General features: G+C 32.6%; 2 protein-coding genes across 3 annotated transcripts in view; one reads left to right on the forward strand and one right to left on the reverse strand.

The window, feature by feature from the left end:
* Positions 1 to 15108, forward strand: part of LOC148626846 (uncharacterized) — a 37670-nt gene extending 22562 nt beyond the window's left edge. For both annotated transcript variants that reach the window (XM_088548291.1, XM_088548207.1), the window contains exons 15-21: positions 1170 to 1282; positions 2206 to 2275; positions 2742 to 2978; positions 5585 to 5827; positions 6674 to 6910; positions 9344 to 9430; positions 14395 to 15108. In XM_088548291.1, the coding sequence (XP_088404417.1) occupies positions 1170 to 1282; positions 2206 to 2275; positions 2742 to 2978; positions 5585 to 5827; positions 6674 to 6910; positions 9344 to 9430; positions 14395 to 14543 (1136 nt within the window). In that variant the 3' untranslated portion in view covers positions 14544 to 15108. The remainder of the gene's footprint in view (positions 1 to 1169; positions 1283 to 2205; positions 2276 to 2741; positions 2979 to 5584; positions 5828 to 6673; positions 6911 to 9343; positions 9431 to 14394) is intronic.
* A 2287-nt stretch (positions 15109 to 17395) lies between these two features.
* Positions 17396 to 20850, reverse strand: LOC148626847 (uncharacterized). The gene is made up of 3 exons (XM_088548414.1): positions 20760 to 20850; positions 18062 to 18377; positions 17396 to 17665 (listed from the first exon to the last, which is right to left on the reverse strand). Coding segments are annotated over exons 1-3 (441 nt in total). The 5' UTR covers positions 20762 to 20850; the 3' UTR covers positions 17396 to 17542.
* Between the last annotated feature and the right edge of the window lie 1580 nt (positions 20851 to 22430).

The following is a 22430-nucleotide window of genomic DNA, read 5'->3' on the forward strand; positions in this document are numbered from 1 at the left end:
ATGAAAGCCATGGACCAGATGAAATTCTGAATGAATATTTTATGGAATATGAGGAAGTGCTTATGCATATTCTATATTGTCCTATGTATAAGAGATTTCTCTCCACTAGCTGGTGATACTTACTCCTATATTGTCCTATGTTTAGGAGTTTTCTCTCCACTGGCTGGTGATACTTACTCCTATATTGTCCTATGTATAAGAGTTTTCTCTCCACTGGCTGGTGATACTTACTCCTATATTTAAGTAAGGCAACATAGGCAGTCTAAACAATTACCGAGGAGTCAGTTTAGTAAGCAGTTTTCGAAAGCTTTTTATGTCTGTTCTGAGTCAGGGTTTAATAGAGTGGTCAGAATCGTTAGATGATGTAATTGATGCAAATTACTGCTTTTGTCCTGTACATGGAGCTGTTGATTCAAATTTTGCACTCACATCTTTGATTTTCAAATCTTTGTCCATTTGTTAAAAATGCATTTTACTTTTGTTTTATTGTTTATACAAAAGTGTTTGGCACTATTCAAAGACTTTCCATTATGTTATTGATAAGTTATCCAGGTAAATTACTATCTGTGATTAAGTCAATGTATTCAATGTCCGGGCATGTTTGAATGTTGGTGGTTTTAACTCCGAATATTTACCAATGAAGGTGGTTTAATGCAATGTGGAATCATATGCATCGTATGTATCATATGCTGATGACTTGCTATTATTCTCAGACGCTGTCTCTGGTTTGTAAAAAAAAAAATGCTTGATACTTTTTTTATGTACATCTGGAAATGGTGTAAATACATCAAAAACCTAAATTGTAGTTTTTAAGTGCAAGTGTTTGTAAGAAACCCCACCGATCTGACAATAGAATATTACTCAAGGATGCTTTCTATATTTTAAAAGACAATTATTTGATCTTTGTATCATTGGATTTTGTTCAGAAATTTTTCAACAGAATCTCAGAAAAACGAGGTTTTTTGAGTTATCGGCCCTTGAAATGTTCATTTTCAGTGCATTTCAATGAAATTGTAACCCGATGGTCCAGCATGATATGGAAAATCTTGTTTGTTTTCCTTGATTCTGATGGTGCAAATTAAGTCAAATTACACTATCATAATGTTGGTTTTTTTCATACCATGTTTCATACTGTGTCACAAGTTTGATTCAATTTTATTTTAAACCAGAGACCATTAATGTAGCTAGCAAGCCAGAAGTAGACCTGCAGACAGCCTGGATGAACTTGAAGAACAATGTGACAAAGGGAGCTGTGTCTATTACAATCAATTTCCCAAACAAGGTAAAAATTGGAACAAAGAAATGGAACTGTGTCTTACAATAAACTTCCCAAACAAAGTAAAACTCTTAAACAAAAAACAAAGAAATGAAACTATGTCTGTTACAATCTACTTTTCAAACAAGGTAAAACCCTGAAACATGTAGAGCTTTTTTGTGGTTTATTCATGTTTCTCCTACATTTTAGATTTTTTTCACACCTCAGAGTAAAACAACAATCACTCAACTTGATTCAAAACAGGGGATTTAGGGGCCCATTAAAGGGGTGGTTCAAGGTATTCAAACGAAAATCATTTGATATTGCTTTTTTACATTGTTTACGACAAAGTTTTACCAAGCTGTTTTAAAGAGTACCTTCATCTTTTTTTTCACTTTTTTTTCGTTAAAAAAGTCTAATGTTCTAGTTATATTTCTTCTAAGAGGAAATTTGTAAAAAACAGAAGAAAAATATATTTAAAAAAAGAGATATATTTTGTTTCCTTCATTTATGATATTTTAAAAAATATTTCATGAACATTTTATATTGGAAAAGGTAAAGTACAGCTATATTTTAAATATCTATCCCTTTTGTGGGCCGCATAATCCCTAAACTGAATTGTATGTTGTTTTTAGTTTAATTATCAAATGTTGGAGAAACATGATCGCACCTTTTATGTTACAGTCATCTCTCCAAACAAGGTTATACTTAAAACAACACTTTACAATGAAGTAATAGGACTTACTTTTATTACGTTGATGTCTCTGGAAGACTGGTAAACAATCAAATAGCATACACATTTAAATATAAAGCTTTTTGTTTGGAGTTCAACATATCTTACAGAGAAGATATAGGAGTGAAACCCACAGACCTACATTTGGATTCTATATTTATTGTTTTATAACGGTTGAATTGTGTTATTGGCATTTTAACTTTACTCTTTGTTACAGAATCAAATCTACACTGCATCTGATATATCAAATGCCATAGTAACTGATAATAGCAGAAATCCTTCAACAGGTAAAGTATATAAAAACTTTCTGTTCCAATGAGCTCTTTTTTCAGGTATTAAGTAAGATGATTATGCATGCTTAACATACATAGTGTGAAGGAATCTGGAATGTCAAAATATAACAAGAATAAGTATGGTGAATATGTCAAAGAGACAACAACCCCACCAGGATGAAAATGTCAGCCCAAGGCCACCCATTGGTGCTCAGTTAAAGTACTTTGGTGTGAACACAACCCATCCCTTTTAAATCTGGTCACAGTGGAAAAAATATTACACAATTAAACACACCTAAAAATCAGTTCAAAAAGGTCTGAGTCCCTTGTTAAAAAATGTTCATTAATTATTTTAATCAGTACTTCAATGGTTATAAAATAAATAAAATGCCTACCTCTTCATTGATGAGCCTTTTACTGATCAGAGGATGGAAACTTAATGATATTCACAGTCTGAAATATTTTCGTAATTTTTTTTCAGTTTCAACGTTACAACAGTTTACTGTCTTGAACAACAAGCAAGTAGCCAACTATGATGACTTGATTTTGACAGGTCTATCAGTGGATGATTGTGCCTCATCGTGTATTGCTGAAGAATATTTCCAATGTGCCTCATTTGAATATGACTACAATGCTGCCACCTGTGTTTTGTCTCACTTACATCCTGATGAAACTCCCAAACTTATTAAAAACCAGAATGGAGTTGACTTGTATATACGTAAGGAATCCATTTTACTTTAATCTCAACTGACAAGGAATTTCCTGCCAGTTTCATGCCCCAAGTCAATTATAGGATTGTAAGTTTTGTATTCTTCCTACTGGAGTCATAGCATATATATTGGAAGAAAAAATACTAGTACTTTGCATGGAAGAAAACAAGTCAATATAATATTATTTTGTCTAAAATTAAACTTAAGGTGAAAGATGAAATGAATTTGTAAGTACACTTTTTAAAATGTTTTTTTCAAGCTCATTAAACAGGTATATTGATAAAATAGATATTGGATGTTAAGTACATATTTTAGACTTAAGAAAAATAAAACAATAATTAAAAGCAATTTAACATTATGGACAACTTTTTGTCATGAGTGTCATTGTGTGATAAAAACTAAAACTATGATACACGAGTGCTGCTTTGTCCAACTTTATTGTAGGGGAGGTAAATATTTCAAGTTAAGGTTGCACTAACCACTTCCTGGTCAAATGCCCAACCCCCTGTGTAGTACCAAAAATGCACTGAACTTAGAAACATGTATTGAAAGTGCATTATTTGTTTGTATTCTGATCAAAAGTAGTCAAAATAAAGCTGAGAATGTGTACTTTAAAATCATATTTGTAATTTACTACAAACATGAATGAATATTGTTTACATGGATGAGTAATTTGCCCCCATGCTGTCAGCAGAAAAGGTAAAAATGTGGAACTTCAGTTTTATTTATTCAAGTAAATTTTGTGCAGAATTTCTATGATCATCATACCATTAGCAAGATGATTTTGAAAGCATTAGTTTCCACGCTTCACAATGGTATGCAACTTAAAGATGTCATTTTGTTCTGGGAATTCACAGTGAAACTTTGAAAATTACTTGTTTAGCATGTAAAGTAATGGAAATGTTAGAAGTGGTTAGTGAGACCTAAGTGATATGGAAACCATACGCTTTTAATTATTATTTCAACTTTTGTTAATTGGCAAAAATTTTCTACTTTTTACTATTATTTAAGGTCACATACTTTTATTGTTAATTTATGGCAGTTTGAGGCATTTAATTGATAGAATGTATATGAAACATGATTTTTTTCATATGACGCCTACTAAGGGTGAAAGTTGTAAGTATAAAGACACTATATATGTATGATGTCTTACAGACCACTTCTTGTTGGGAGAACAATTTGTCATGAAGTAAAGCCCTTGGCCATGTAATTGAATAATAATTTTTCAAATGAATATAATTTGAAAGATAATTCATTTTAAGCTCACCTGGCCACAGGTCACTTGGCATCAGTCCTTGTTGTCATTGTCTTTAACATTATTTTAAAAAAATTCTTCTCAGAAACAGTTGATATAATTGTTCTTTAGGATATCCTGCACAAAATGACTGTTTGAATTTTTGGTCAGTATAAAAACATGGTTGACGTTACTAGAAATAGAATGAAGGGGTCAGAGGCCAGTTTTTTGCAAATATCTTCAAAACCATCAGGTTTTGCGTAATTCTGACATAAGTAAAAGCATGATGAGATCAAAATGTGGTGTAATTTTTGTGAAAATCTGCTGCCCATGTTGGAGTTGTTGAGCTTTGGTTTGATTCTTCCTTAGGGTAATCTTCTCATCAGAAACTACTGAACAGAATTCTTTTGAAATTGGTATAGTAGTTCTTTAGGGTATCCTGCACAAAATAAGTTCAAATTTTTTATCCGTGAAGAAACATGGCCACTTTAAGAACAAATATTACCATATCTGGCCAGGTGAGTGATTCAGGCTCTTGGGAGCCTGTAGTTGCACATTCAAATATGCCAGCATTGTATATTGCATTTTAGATGTTTTCACAGTTCTTTAAAATGTGGCTGGGGCTATGGTAAAAATTTAGCATTTTCACATTGTATCAAAACAAGCCATGAAAAAATGCCACATGATCCTTTGTTGTGAAAGTTGCAAACATTAACTTGGTTGTAAAGCTTAAAAATTTATGCATAAAACTTCTTCATTTCCAGAGGGGCATAACTTAAACAAGTACTATCTTTAAACAAGATAGCCGACGTATTTTTTCGCTTTGTTCATTCCAAATATATTTGGTGAACAATTCAAATGTGAGAACACTGTGCTATGTTTAGTAATTCAATTAGTACTTTGTTCAACAAGTACACTATTTTCAATTATTCAATGTATAAAAGATTATTCATAATTCAATAAATAATTCGATTGAATTTTATGGTTGCTATCACTTTTGTCCAATGAATTATTCAAAGTTATAAGCTCAATCGGTTATATTGTCATGGTAAAGCATCATGGGTATCATGTGATGTCAAAGTGAACTCAGTACCGACTGCATCGGAAAAATGTGTGTTATTTAAAATCTAAGAGAGTTTTTTACTGAATTTATCCCTACACTAAATTGGAATTATCTTCCTTTCAAATAAAAAAAGCATCAACTTTTATAGATATTTTTCCTGCTGCTGGAAAAATGGTTACGGTATATAAAATCATTGTTGTATTTCAATAATCATAAGCAGTCTTAAACATATCAAAAATAAAAAATTTGTGGTTTTGTGACCAATTAATTACTCATGACATGATTCTTAAAAGGATTGCTACTTCAATTTGTTTCAGGTGACTACACTTCAAAATTCACCATGATAGCTGGTAAAACTGTGTTGTCACAGTCTGATACAATTTACCAACAGATCTACGATGACAACCAGTGTGCTAAGCTATGTGTTGACTATACTGGCTTTACTTGCAAGTCATTTGATTACTGTGAGGATATTGGAGCCTGTTTCCTAGGAAAAACCCACTTCTATGATGCACCACAAACCAACATCAAGTCAGATCTACTCTGTAATCATTATTCTAGTGAGTGAATTGTATGATAGATGCATTATTTTCTGTATTGTCAACAAGATGGTTCCAATCAAATAAAATGGTTCCAACTAAATTGGTAGTAATTGTTATTAAGATTTTGTAAGCTTCAAGTGGGTATTGTGATCCTTTAGGAATGTAGCTGGTTCATCACTGGAACTTCACTACTATTTCTGAACATTACACAAAATTGTAGTCCAAATGTAACTCTTCCTATATCATTCAAAACCTCTATTATATTCAGTAAACATGTTTCTCTTGCAATTATTCAGCTCAATAGTATTCTGTTATTTCTGCAAATAAAATTAAGATCTAGTCTTCAAATCAACTGAAGATTTGAATGACTCCTTTTTGGCCATGAAAGATATTTAGCAATAAATTTGCATTTAAAGAATAAAGTTCTAGCAGTAATGTGTCAAGAAATATTAAATGTGTTGAGCATGTTCCATTTAACACATTAATCAGTAAAAATCTCTATTTTATTATTATTATTTACCAATTAATAAACAGGAAATGAATTGCAGTGATTTTAACTAAATAAATTGGCAAATTCAAATTGATAAAAAGTGTCTATTTTTTAAAAATCATTTTTGGTTTAAGGCATTTTTTTTATATATTCTCAGCAGATTATACTTAAAAATTATATCCCAGTTAAAAATTAAAAACTGTGCGTATAATTTGATTTCGGACAAATTCCAATCCCAAAATATCTGGTCTGATGAATTCCGATCCAAAAATATCTGGAATTGATTGTTAATCAAAACACTACTTTGTTTCGAGATATCAAATTAAAGATCACTGTAACAGACAGAAAATCATATCAGAATTTATTTATTCCAGGAAACTATATTGATGACTTTAAGAAGAAATCCCGTTACTACATAGCATTACAAAACAACAGAATTATATCAGGAGTAAGTGCTACCCAATGTGCAAAATTGTGTGTTGATGAGGAAACATTCAGTTGTGCCAGCTTCAACTACTGTGGAAATTACACAGAATGTAGACTGACAACAGCATCGCTGAAAGGAGGCCAAGTCACAGCACAAACCAATGCTTACTGTGATTTGTACACACGTAAGTGCTTCAGTCATAACACATACCAATGCTTTCTGTGATTTATACACAAGTAAGTGCTTCTTCAGTCATAACACATGTCAGTGCTTTATGTGATCTTCACACATGTAAGTGCTTCAGTCGTAACACATGCCAATGCTTTATGTGATCTTCACACATGTAAGTGCTTCAGTCATAACACATGCCAATCCTTTATGTGATCTTCACACATGTAAGTGCTTCAGTCATAACACATGCCAATCCTTTATGTGATCTTCACACATGTAAGTGCTTCAGTCATAACACATGCCAATGCTTATTTCTCCCCATTGCAAACAAAGTTTGAGTGGTATATAGGAAAATCTTTTTGTCTGTCAGTTCACATTTATTTGTCCTTTTAAACTGCTGAGTGTTCTCCCCAGGCCCTGAAAGCGCTGCACTTTACGGCACCATCGAGTTTGAGTACTGCACCATTGACCTCAATACTCTTGCTACCAGTGCTGTGCTTTTAAGTTTAATATGAGGATTAAAAATGAATTACGACAGGAAACCGAGGTAATTTACAGCAGTCTACAAGGTAAGTAGCTCTTGAAACTGATTGCAGTAAACAGCAAACGTGTGCACCGAGGTCATTTAAAGCGTCTTACAAGGAAACTGATAACAGTAAACACGCTATGGTCTGTTGATTACCATATGACAGTACAGGTGTCTAATTATGACATTGTTGACAATATTCTTATCATTCACCTTACTTGGCCACAAACTAATTTTAAGGAAGGTATCAATCAGACACAAATATCCTAAACTGAACCAATCAAATCTGACTATGGACAACCCTGGCCAAAAGCATGTAGCTATTTATAAATGCAAAGTTGAATGTTGCACAATCACAAGATGTTTTCAACATTAAGAAACTGATTTACCTTATAAACGAATGTATTAAATTCCCAAACAATATTTAATCCATCAGATACTTCCAAAACACTTTGAAAAGAAAAGGGAAATAGCTGTCTTTTGTTTACATTGCCATGTTGTATCAAGAGCACATGGTTTTTTGCAGGAAACAGGTTAAGAAATAGATTGTAAAATTCCCCAAGTCGAAAAATAGTACCACAGGTGTGATGAACAAAGTGGACTTAAGTCATGATATTGGGTTTTTGTCATGAATGAACTTCATTTTAACATAAAAATGATTAAAAAACAAAACAAAGTAAATGAGCAACTCAGACTCCACTAAAAGCTGGGTGAATGAACCAGGTGCACTGGTAGGGTAAAGGACATCTGCTTTATTAGAATACACACCAAGTTGCTCATAAGAAGTCAAGTCCAGAGTAGACAAAAGCAGAAAGGAAAACTATGGCACATTGAACAAATCATTATAACAATCCACAAGTTTATGATGACAACCAAAACTTCTGTAGTGATGACTTCAAATTTGTAGCAACATAACCCTGTTCCAGAAGCCTCATTATAAGAAATCTAGTGCCTTACAAAAAGTCTGCTAAGTTAAGCAAGCTCGGGCATAATGTACGAGTTGTGATAAGAAAACCCCATATGCAAGTGCTGATGGGATGTTGTCACAGATGAAAGGAAAGTTGGCAATACGGAATGAAAAGTAATTGCATTAGTCATTAAGTTTGGTCAGTATTTTTCCTTTACCATCGACCTCTAAGTGTAGGTCAAGATATGAGGCTGACTTCACTTTGTCTGTTGTATCCTTTATCCTCAAGTTCTATGGGGTAGATGCGATGAATTAAATCTCAGAACTAGGATTGTTTAACCGTAATACATTAACTGAGATTAAAGGATCTAGCTAAATGATGTTTGTTCTTTTGGATCAGATCAGCTATAAAGTCAGCCTCATAAGAGTGAAAGAATAGGTCAGTAGAAGAGCACAATTTGTTCCCATTAGAATGCAGACCGTTTTTTGAAAAAACATGTCCACCAAACTGGACAAATATATTGTTGATAAAAAATTCCAGTATTTTGAAAACATCTTTGGTAGATGATTTGGAATTGTTTTTTTATAAAATATGAGGAATCTCTACCATCATAGAACTACATATTTATATATAAGTGTATTTTTGTAATAACAACAATGTATAATGTTTTTAAGTCAGGATTTTAAAGTGGTTAACTGGCAGTAATAGACCAAGATTCATGATGTTATGACAAAGTCAGACTGTTTGCCTAAAGATGTTTTTTATGAAGATTTCATTGACATTATTTTAAGAAAATTGGTCTGCCTATTATACCGGAATTTTTATTATATACAAGATACCCTCTTGAAAAGTTCCAACATTATTGACCTTCTTGACCCTTTTTCAAAACTTGATGAGCCAGTCTCATTTTGATGGGGGATTTAATATCAGGCCCCTCCAAAATAATGCCTGAATTTTGTATCTCTAATTTTTCAAGTCAAATTTTGTTCTGACTACTTGTTTTATTTTTTAGGTCAAACCTTTCCTGATGGAACAGGTTATACATCAAATCCAGCCAAGTATTATAATATAAAACCTCAAAAATCAGGGTTCTCAGGTGGTAAGTTTAAATTAGATTTATCTTTAGATTTTATTGTCTAGGGTGAAGTATTGTCTGCCCTTTGAATCACTTGATCTGACCATAAATCTAGTTTTACCCTACAAAAAGTTGTGTGTCCATCTGGCTGTCTGTCCCTCCCTGACGGTTTCCAGATAATAACTGAAAATGGATCAATAAATGTTTTGAAACTTTGCACAGTAGTAAAATTGCATAAAAAACAGGATATTTTTTTCAAGTATAGTTTATCATGAATTTTATTTGCTCAAAGACTAACAGGGATATGGCACAAGTTTTCCCAACTTCAGTGGTCTTCTCCCCTTCAATACAATTTTTCACAACAATTTCAATATAAACACAGAAGCATGCAACAACTGAACAATAATTTCTAATGGAATTTTACATGTACAAAACAACAACAATAATAACAATAGAAAAATTTGGACTCAACAAAAGTAGACACTCTTTTGATGAATGATATATTAACTTATGAGGAAGCTTTTTCAGTTTTTATCTTAATACCTCATCAAAGATAGTTATACATGTATAAGTTTCAGTTGATTGACTTTCGTCACCACTATTGAGCAGATTTAATCAGGCTAAATTTTGTAAAAGAGTTTCTCAGATCTGTGAGTAATTTGGATGTTCCACGAAAAAGTGATAAGCATCTTTACTCAGTGCCCACATCTGCACTGTGGACTTGATATAATAATTACTTTGAAAAGATCCAATTATGGAATGAAGCTGAACATCAAAGCTGAGTTAATATGATATTAAGTTTAAAATATGGCATTAAGTTTACAGGGACCATGTGAGTAGTAAAAAGACTATGGTCTGTATAAACTAGGTACCTGATGCAACAGTTATTTTTATATTTAGAGGAGGATTGTAGTTTGGAAGTAGATCTATCAAGTTTATTCTATTTGTGAATGGTTGACTGGACGAATGAATCTTGGATCATTGACAGTCAACAGAATGGTACAATCAGATCAGAACCATTTGTAATGTGTATCTAGTAATACTTTGAATTGCTGGTGGTAATAAATTTTGGAGATAATTTTGGGCATTTCTGCTTTGAATATTATGAAAAAGTTGTAGTTTTCTTTGGTGTCTTCTTTTTGATAATGGTTTTAAGCCACTTCGCGATAAAGATGAAAACTAAGAGTAAAAGTAGGTAATCTTGTGATGATTCTTGCGGCTTCAAGTTGTAACTCAAGATGCGTTGAGTTAATTACTCTGCAGTTATCCCAGACTTCACAATTATATTCGAATAATGGGCGTGTATAATTGATATAAAATTTATTAATATTATTACCACTTTATCTATATTTTAATGTTTGTAACATGTTTATAAATGTTTTGTGATATTTTTTATCATGTCATGTATATGGAACATCCACTTTGCATCTTGTGATAAAGTTATTCCCAGATGGTAATGATTTTGTTTGATAGGTATAGTTCTGTCATTGAGGGAGAATGATAGTTCATCTTCATTAGTGTTAGTAAAGACCATTATTTCTGTTTTTCTAGATTAAATTCCACTGTTGTGACCAAAAGCTTCTAGATCTTTATCAATAACATTCTGTATTTCTTGTGGATTATCAATAGAATAATTTAAGGAAGTGTCATCTGCAAATATTCATGTTAATGATATTTTGAACATTTGGCATCCCTTTTTTCCCAATAGTAGTTTTTCATATTTATGGAATGCAAGCCATTCTAGCAAGTTTTTCAAAGGGACGTAACCCACCAATAACCTGGTTGGGGGGTCTCATTGGGGAAAGGGAAAACAGTAAACATTTGTCTTAGAAATTTAAACTATTTTCACTTCAGTAAGAACCTGAATGATTTGAAATGACTTATTTAAAAGTATCCAAGTACTTACGTTATCCATTTCTCCAATTTGACAGTAAACCAGTCTGATGGATTACAAATTTGTAGGAAGTTACTCCCCTTTGCTTAAAATCTTAAATAACTAAGCCAAAGTTGGAATATGAAAAAGGACTCTTACATAGCTGGTATCACTGAATATTCCATTAATGCCCCCCCCTTTTTTTTTATCTCTTTAAATTGATGGTGCATACAGGTTTGATAAGATGTCTATAAGGTATATTATTTGTTGGGTATTGACTTCAATGGTTGTTTGTAGTCAAGTCAAATACATTGGTTTTCCAAACTAAGTGTCAAATTTTCATTAAATTACTTAATAATATCTACGTACCCATATTCTAATAAAATTTTGACAAACAAAAAATTTATAATAATGAAAAGAAGTACTTTTGTAAGACATAATACTATCCAGATGATATCTTATCCTTTGGAAATTATTTCACATTACTTTTTTTCAAGAGGATATTTTTTCAATGAAAAATTTTCCACACATATTAAATTGTTTTCACTACTTGCACAATAATATACAGTTATTAAATGGGTTGGATGCAATAGACCAGAATATTTGTCCTGAGGTGCTGAGAACACTTGATCATTCTCAGTACCAAAGGACAAATGTTCTGGTCTATTTCATCCAACCCATTTAATAACTGTTTTATTACATAATTTGTCTATGAGATATAATAAAGAATGGAAATGGGGAATATGTGAAAGAGACAACCATTCGACCAGGAATAGGAAATTGACTGCTCCATGTTTACGAATTGGCAGACGAGAGTCACATCTACGTTTTTACACATGAGTTTTTTGTGTGTAAATTCCAATTCAATGAAGCACTTAAAAAAAGTTCAACCAATCAAAAGGCTTAGATAAAGGTCATTATGGGGTCAGTGCAATAGACTCCTCAAGGAGACTATTGCACCATGCAATAGTACATCGACAGTGCAATAGATCGCCCTGTCCTGAATAAATTTTGAAAATAGAGAAAAATATGTGTATATTTAATAAACAAGATAAAACCTTATAATAATGTAATAATATTTGCTATAATTTATTATGAAAAAGTCAGAGGCATTCCTAATTGTACACAGCATATTATTTCTCACTACAGTATTAAATATCAAGAAAATAGTTGACAGAGTGAGCAAAATTCTTAATTGTACACAGGATATTATTTTGTACTATTAAATAATATCCTGAATATAATTCACATATGAAGAGTGAATAGAATTCATGCTGTCGATAAAATGGATGATATTTATCAATTAAACAATATCCTGAATGAAAAACTATGTGAAAAACATCCCATGAAATATCATTAAGGATACTTATTAATATCTGAAAACATCCTGGATAACATGTCATATCAAAAACTATCCAATTTTTTTAACACCTGTGACTGTGAACCCCACAAAATACCAAGCCCCACTTTCTTACACGACCCCTACAGAAAACCCTTTCAGACACTTGTATGATTAATTGTCATAAGGTTGAGTATGGAAACAATTTAATAGCCATGGACAACATTTGACTTTTAAAATATCCCTGGATTAAATTTGATGTTATTTTTTTCTGGTGAAAAGTATTTCACTCAGAATACTATTGGATGTTACACTTTCATGGTATTATGTTGCATGTACTTACTTTAAAGGGTTTTTGATGTGCTGTTTTCCTCTAAACAGACTGAACTATGGTAATATATACACGTGTGTATCTTAAAAAGTATATTAGCAAACTGTTTTAAATTGGAAACAAATTGTCCCATTATTTCTATTTAGTTTCTTCAACAGTTTTTAACCTTACATAGACTAAACTGACTTTTTACCATGACTGAATATAAAATCAAATATCCATAATACAATGAGAATGGATATGGTCAAAGAGACAACAACCGAGATAGAAGTCTCATTGGATTGTAAGTTGGTACATTTCTGATGAGTCTTGGGTGACCAATCAGTGATTAATTCGGTTGTATCTGAAGTATTGAGTTTTAGTTTGGCAATCAATAAGATAATGTTATGTTAATCTAGTATTTCCTCAATGTACTGTTATTTCATTAATAATTAAAAAAAAAATCTTTACACATAATCGTAAGAAATTTGCCTCTCTTAAAGTTTTTATCAATCTAACCCTATATGGCATGCATATTTATATTTATTTCACTTTCAAGATATTTTATATAATTTATGAGGTATGTTCTATTTTTAATTGGATATCTAATAAATTTTATAAGATATCTTGTATAATGTACAGTTAACAAGATATTATATTAAATATATGAGACATCTGATGAAGTATACAAGATATCTTATAAAATTAATGAGATATCTTATATACTATACAAGATGACTCATATATTTAATGAGATATCTTAAAGAGAAAAACGGATAAGATATCTCATATCATTTATAAGATATCTTATAAAGAATGTATGATATCTCATAAACTTTATAAGATATCTTATAACTGAACTGGCATGCCGTATTTATAGTTTTTCCATGTTCAAGATATCTTTCATACTTTACAAGATATCTTATAAAGAATATAAGGTATCTCATGAACTTTATAAGAACTTCTTTAAGATATCTTGAACATGGAATAAATATAAATATGGTGTGCCATAACCCTCATCCTGTTTGTATTTCGTTTGTAGCAGTTATTAGCTGTTGCATATTAAGGCAACCTTTTCATACATTTTATCCTTAAAAAAGATATTAAGGATCTAACATTGCTAAGAGTGCAAGACAGAGAAATCTCAAAAACCTAATGGTATTAAAATCTCAAGTTCTCTAATGAGGCTCCTGATGAGTTAAAGAACATTGAAATCTTATCTGACGGTGTCTGAGATTTCCTATTCTTGCAATTTCTAGTGTATTCTTTTACTCACTTTTAAAAGTATTATAAAAAGTTTAATTGTGATGTCACAAGTAGTGTTTGAGGTGAGGAAAATTCATGGCTTAAAATAGGAATATCCTTGTCTCTTTTGTTATGAAATATCATTCAATTGATTTTTTTTAAACACATCATGTTTTTTTTTATATTTCTTTATCTTAATGATATTTGGTTCTTTATTTCAGGAGCAATGGGTGGTATTGCCATAGGAATGATAATACTTGGGATTATTGTAGCGTTTGCTGGATTTATGATTTATCTTAAAGTTGCTCACAAAACTACGGATGATATTGCCATACAATTCAAGCGACATTTTGATGAAAGTGACTCATAAGACTTGAACATTGTTTTATGCTGGAGAACTCTACATATTCACTTGTTTAAGGAGAATTTACACTATGCAGATGCAGCAAAATATTTCAGTTTGTTGACTAAGAAATGTGCTAGATTTTGTTTATTTTGATGTACAAGCACATTTTAAACACTCACTTTAAAACATCTACATGTTTCTCATGCATTGGTACTACTTCATTAAGTATATTGTTGTCCCTGCACAAGCTGCAGGCATTTACTAATTTTTTTCTTAATTTTGTTATTAATTGTAAGCATCAGATTTGATTACATTGTGTTATTACTAGACAGGAGTAAGATGCCCGTTTTATTGTTTCAATGGTCGGTGACAGTGAAGGTTAAATTGATACAGATACTATAGATATGACTGCTATTTGGTTATACAGTTGTTCAAATCCATTCAGAAAAAAGTTGATAGGTCATTATATGGTACCCACCTAATAAACATAGGTATTCACTGTATCAACGGCAAGCCATTGTATGTATTTGTGTCATATGTACTTCATCAGTATTACTATTATTAATGTGCAATAAATTTTCATATTTAACACTTTATTATTCTTTTTTTTGAAGAAGAACGTAGATATTCCTCACAGAAAAGCTTCTGTACCAAGGATATCATAAACTTCTTAAAACATTAATTATGTTTGTTCACTAAACTTTGATACAAAAATATAACAGCAAGTTCTTAAATTAAGATGGCATTACTCACAGTGTTTAATGGAAGTATAGTCTATAAAGCACATTCTTTCAAACAAAATCCAATGGTTTAATTAATTGCCCTTAACAGATTTATTTGTAAAGAATATGATTTTCAATTTCTTGTCTATTCCTTGAACCTAGTATTCACAAATAGAGATATTTGACCCCTAATTGCATCTCTACCTGAAAAAGTAATTTCTGAGTATTAGAAATACTTCTATTATTTCTATGCTCGTTTTGATGGTATTGTCTTGTGTTCTGAGCTAGCTTGCTACAACCGCAAAAAATGTGCAAGTGAAAATCTCACTCTGTCTATATGTTGTATGTTGAGGTAATTCATGCAGAGAATTGGGTGTATTACTGAGTGAATTTATGGCTGTCTGTTGTGACAGTTCATTTTTGACCTTATAAACCTAGTTTGTTTCAAGCACAGATTTTTTGCAACTGTCCACAGTCAAGAGATGTTGGTCACTAATGTGTCCTTGTGTTTTTAGTTTACTTTCAAGTTTATTTTTAAGAAGTGTCATTGTTCTGTTTTTCATGGATTTTATTACATTAGGTGAAAGGTGCCTTTCAGAGCTTACTTTAAGGTTTGTGATTACATCTACTGAAGACCTAATTTTGATTTCTGAAACTATTTAATATTTAGGTTATATCAAACTTCAACAGCAAAGCATTTTACTTCATTCTGCCTAAAGTTAGAAGTGCTAGAGGATGCCCACAAAATCACGGTCGATTGAGCTAAGTATGGACACAGTACTAATTTGACGGATCCATAGAAAATGCGTAATCATGGTAAAGGCTCTACAATCATCAACCATACATCAATGGTGTACAGTTTTGTTCAAATTGCTTTAATGGTTTAAGAGGAGTTGACCATTAACCTTTCAAAAGGGGGACTTGGTTTTCTTTAAGACTCAGAATTGGTTTTGGCATAATGTACTTTTCTCAGAGTAATCAAGGGAACCAAGGTTATAGCGGTAATCAAAAGAATGCAATCCAGACAAAGACCAGACATGGAAAACAGACCTACACAACAAAGAACACAAAGTAACTAAAAAATCTAACGCATGTAAGCGAATTATTTTTTTTTTATTCACATTACTTATTTTTTAACCCTTGCTGACCAGAATATTTTTTCTCCAAAGTCAGGATTGAAAATTTTTTAACAATCAAAGAACAAAATCAAGCCCCTCCACCCCGGGAGTTAAATAGTGTGTCCCTAAGAAAATGGATTCCAGGTGCAAGTGTTTTTACACATAAAAAGGGGGGAGGTTAACTACCACACATTCTAAATGTGTGAAAATTTAATTTCCTGTCTGTTGTGATCCAGTCGATTTTTGGCTTTTTTGGAGGGAGGGGGGATGGGATGGAAGGGGGAGCTAGGTTGCTCGGTTGAACACCCTTTAATTTTCTGAAAATTATGCTCCACCCATGTAAAAAGTGCATAATAAATTCTTAAATTACTCAAAACAATGGGTAGGGGATTTATGCCAGTTTACACATAAAAAGGGGGAGGGATCAGGCGCAGATGTTTACACATAGAAGGGGGAGGTTTATTTCGACATATTCTACCACTTTCCATGTCTGGATAGTTTTGCACCCAAGAAAAATGGTGGATGTCATTTAATTAAGCAAAATAATGAACTAACAATTCTCATGTTACACATATACACGATCCAGGCAGTACGTTGATTGGGCATGTGCGAAAGCATATCATAACACACAGACCAATCATGGTCTTCAAATTTAGATATCTTCCCAAAAATTCGCATTTTCCACAGAAAAAAAGATTATTTCAAAGACAAATTTAGGAAGTACACAACTCTACATTTATACCTCATATCACAATTATATTCAACCTTGTATGGTTTCAGAGGAATTGCAGCTCAAAGAAATCAGTCTCTTCCTTTAGTAGTATAGATGTTCAGTGATGAGTATGTTCCTTTTTGTTTATATATGTAGTTATACTTTGTTGTACCTTTTCCTTCTACAAACATCTAACACTATCATTTTTCTATATGCATATCTACATACATTGTATGATACCCCTATTTTAAATAAAGTTTCATCAAAATCTATCAATTGTTTTAGGAAGAAGATATGTGCCACAGTGAATAAATGACCATACAGAACAGTATGATTGCTTTATTCCCCAAAACTTAGTCTGTAGAGGGATAACATCTTCGGAAAATCATAACTCTTGGAATACTAATACTAAGTTTCAATCAAACCAATTACACCACAATGCTTATATATTGTTTAACTTCTTAAAAGAGTCTACACTAAGTTCATAGAATGACCAGGATTCTTAGGTCTATTTACAGTAAACTTGGGTGGATTAGGTATGTAGTCTCTATTCTGCTTTAGTCTTTCAACTTCCATCAAATGTCTTCTGTGTTTCTGTAAGTAAAAACAAGATACACAGTTGATTGGTATTATACAATAAAGTGCTATGAGGTAAACTATTGTTTGATATTGTATATATGGCCTAATTTTTTTCTTGTTTTATTTGTGAACAATCACAGAAGTATACGAATAAATTTATCAAAATGAACTTTAAGTATTAGCTTTTAGCCATGAGCCCTAAGAGAATGACTAAGTCTAATTAACTGTGTTTAGTGACAATTCAAAGGAGTTTTTAATGTTCTATAGAGAAAAAATGCTGAAATTTATGGATAACTCTAATAGCTTAAAAAGTTTTTGGCACAAACTGTTATTCCTCTAGAGTGGTTATAAATAAAAGACATGTTTATTTCCTGCAAAAATTTTTTTTTCAAGTAGTTAAAGTTTACATACAGTTTTCCTGTTTGTAAAACATTCTTGAAGATCTTCGAACTCCATTAGACACTCTCTTCCTCTCTGTACATTCCTCAGACCAACTCGACTAGCACAGCGGACATAGTCCATTTCTTGGTCAGCACAGTGGGAACCTTGGAAACTAACCCAATGATCTGTTCTGTTAGTCAGTGGGGAGTAAAATACAGGTAAACCAAAACCTGCCTTCAGACCAGGGTACTCTCCTTCGTTAGGGTCAACTGCTGTACCTCTGAACATATTCCTTCTAAATAACCAGTGACCAGGAGCTTCCACTACCTCTTTCTCCTTTTCAGACCTAGAATTATGGAATAAGTACTAATTAGGTTAAAGTTTTTGTACAACCATTGAATTGTGGAGTTTGGAGATGTTTTTCAGACATTTGGGTGAAAGCGTAAACAAATTTTATTTCCGACATCCAGATTATAGAAGATGGATTTTCATAACAAATTCATTTTCTGTTGTTTTTGCTTGTATATTTTTATTTCTATCTTGAGGCATCTTCCCCACACACTTCAAGACTAATTTTGAAACTAATGTTTATCAGTTTGGTAATTTTGCTATTACCCTTTACTTGCATTTACTTAATTTTAAATGTATTTAGTTCCTTTTATATTGATTTTATTTATTGTTCATATGTTCTGCATTGTTCAAATGACAACTGGTTTAAATGATACATGTTTGTGTAAAAAAAAATACTGGAATAATGCACCATAATGGAAGTGGGAAGTTACATACACTCTAAAACCTGGTTTACATGTAACCCACCATACCTATGGGAAATGTCTGTACTAAGTCAAGACCATTGGGGTGTTTTTTTGCCCTGATGCTGCCATTTGTTACACCATACAGACTTTCCTTTTGACTGTTGCCTGGATTTTATCAGTTCTGTAATTTTGTTATTACCCTTCCTTTCAAAGGGTAGGGGACAACAGTGATGTGAAGATGTGAAGTAGGATGGCATCAGTGAATTTGAAGATGTCTTTTGGAGGGTAGGATGGCAACAGTGAATGTCTTTGGGAGGGTAATATAAGGTGGCAATGGTGAGTGTAAGAGATAGCTTCAGAGTATAGGATGGCAAAAGCGAGTGTGAAGATGTCTCTGGGAGGGTAGGATGTCAACAGTGAATGTGCAAATGCTGTTGGAGGGTAATATAAAGTGGCTACAGTAAGCAAGCTCACTCTTTAACATATAGATATTCATCTAAAAATTCATCATACTGACACTTGGGAAACTTTTAGTAGTACTTTACTTTTGCTCTTAAATACACAGAAATTCATCTATAAATTCATCATACTAACACTAGAAAAAGTTTTGTCCAAGCAATATACTACATAGCAATCCATTGAAGCTTCAAAAATAATAAAATGCTGGCTAGACAAAACGTTTAAAAGATGTCTTTGTTATTTATTAGGGATTACTCAAGACATTTTAAAAAAAAAAAAGCTACTTGATATAACCCTGCAAACTACGCTGAACCCTAATCTGTACATGTACTTCTGATAATTTTACACATATTCGGAATGTTCTTTGCTGTATTGGTGGAATAATTATCACCAACAATCGATAAACCGCTGTTTTACAGGTGCCAACGTTACTAATCAATGTTGAAATTCATAATTGAATGTCGCTAACATCACAGCCCTATTTACAGAGATTCCGTTCCAGTGCCTGAAATAGCCACTCGCCCACTCGCCAGTGGCGATTAAAACCTTATCTGGGCGATTGAAAAGTGCTAAAAGTAGATGAAAAGCTGGCCCAAAAAAAACTGTCTGGGCGATTGATAAAAAATCGTCAAAAAATAATTACTGCGGTTATTTTTCCAGTTGTTGGTATTTAGTCCTTTCGCATGGCATACCCGAACGTCTGATAAAACAGCCACGCTGATTGGTTTAAGAATAGAATTTAAACCAATGGGAACTCAGTTGATATAATTAATCAGAATACTTCGGATTTTATCGTAGCGATCAGGGTTTATCTTAACCGCTAACTTAATGCGGCAATGTCGAAGTAGTAAAACATTGAGCATGGACAAATCGTGGTCTTTTTTAAAGAGAACATCGACAGCCGATGAAAAGAAACAGTCAAAATATGCAAAGTAAGAACCCTACATATTATGATTACATTTTTCGGAGTTGTAGCGTGTACTGATGAGGGGGAGGACAGCACATCGAGTAATTGCATTTATTCTCTACTCATTGCTTGGCAAAAAAAATTGGGCAAGTCATAATCATTTTGGGTCAGTGACTTCAAATTTTTACTAGCCCAAAAAAAAATTTTCAGGCCAGCCTTTGGCTGGCCCTTATTTCAGGCACTGCGTTCTTCAACAGACTTCATGTAGTTCGGTTTTTACTACTTTAATGTGTCTGATTTGTTTCCAGTCACAATAAATCTGTCAAAATGGAGGACTACATTGTTGCAGTCGACCAGGCGGACAACAACAATGTTCAGCCTCAGCTGATCCATCTCTATCCTCAAAACGAAATTTAAAGTTCGGCACTAGCAGTTATTTTTACATGATTTGAGTTATTTTACACACTGACTGACTTACGAACAGCTGACAAGTTGAACATGTAAGCATTGTGCGATAATTTGTAGTATCTTGGCATTTCAAAATACGAATTCATGTTCTGGTGTAAAAAACTGAATTGAAAGAGGTAGAAATGTAAATTTCACTTACATCTTTTTGGGTCACCTTTGCAACCGGATGTAATGAAAAATTTGTAGTTGCGGGACCAAGATAGGAATAATCCGAGACACTCTGAAACGGGTCGGTATCGGGTGGTTTCGCCCTAGTTACATGTTCGCCCCCGAGTTGTTTCGCCCATATCAATTAACAGGTAAATGATTGATGTTTTAATAAATAAAAGGTATCGTTATTCATGGTAAACTAATAAGTACTCTAAAGAAAAATAAAAGAAATCGTTAAAAAAAACATGTTTGCAGAAAAGAAGTAATTAATCCTAATTAAGGAGCAATTAGGTATTTTATTGAAATTTTGATTGGGTTTTCAATTGTTAGGAAAATTAATGTAACGGACTTTGTTATTACAAAAATATTCTTCAGACAGTAATTGACAATAGATGTTATTTAACTCAGCTTGCAACCTGTCGATCTTCAAACAATTGCCGAAAATGTATAAAAGACACAAGTTCGAACTGGCATATTCATTCTTGAATTCGCATCTTGACATATCCTTATGGCAGACAACTTGTGTATTTCTTGAAACCAGACAGTCCGACCTCGTCAACATGTTATCACTTGTGATGCATCATGTAACAGATGGCAGCACTGTACATGTGATACAGTAGTCCGAATTTCCTCTGACCCTGCAACCCTCCTCTTTTTTATTTGGATATTGAACCCGACATATCAATATCCAAATAAAAAAGAGGAGGGTTGCAGGGTCAGAGGAAATTCGGACTAATGATACAGGTAGGTAGGCAGTACCACCAGGCCCGTGACAACCAGCTGAAGTAACTTGGTTAGAGAAAAAGTTCTTGAAGTTGAGTCATCATAATACAAAAATACTCACAAAACGTTTTGTTGATCCAAGAACAGCAACAGTTGACAGTACATATAACATATATATGGAACGCCTAAACTGTCTGATGAGTTACACATTTGTTTACGTGTTGTCAATTTAATATTACATATTGTTGTTTTATAATTACATGTGGTCATTTTGTATTTACGTTATGTAGGAACATCTTTACACTATGTCGTTTTGTCTCTACGTTCTGCCATTTCGTCTTTACGTTCTGTCGTTTTATGATTACGTTATGTCAACATATATTTACGTTATATGGATTTATCTTTACGTGCAGTGGTTTTCTTATAACGTGAGGTCGTTTCATCTTTATGTTATGTCGATCTCTAAATACTTTATGTGCATTTTCTTTTCTTTACGTGCAGTGATTTTTTTCTTTACTTGATGTGGTTTCTTCTTTACGTGATGTGGACAAAATTTCATGATGACGTGTGACCCCGGAATTTTTCGATCGTGTAAACTTCAAATAAGTCCGTAAAAGGCAAAATAGACGTCACAACGCCGATTGGGAAAATGCTGAACGAAATACACTTGGGTAGTTTATCCAGTCACCCTAGAGTATTTATTCTATAGTAAAAATAGCTTATTTGTTATTTACGTTCAATATTATCACAATTGATACACCTGGGACTCTGTTGATGACTTGTGGCGATTTTCGCAGTCAGAATATTTTTTTTTAATTCCAAAAACATGGGAATTTCGACTCCCGCGAAAATTTGCATAAATTCGACTCTACAAGTTATTGCGTGACTAAATTTAATTTTCTACATTAATAAACCACCAAATCTAATTTTCAAGAAA

Source organism: Perna viridis, chromosome 1, assembly GCF_037379345.1.
Source record: "Perna viridis isolate PV_CMFRI_1.1 ecotype Kerala chromosome 1, ASM3737934v1, whole genome shotgun sequence".
NCBI classification, from domain to species: Eukaryota; Metazoa; Mollusca; class Bivalvia; order Mytilida; family Mytilidae; genus Perna; species Perna viridis.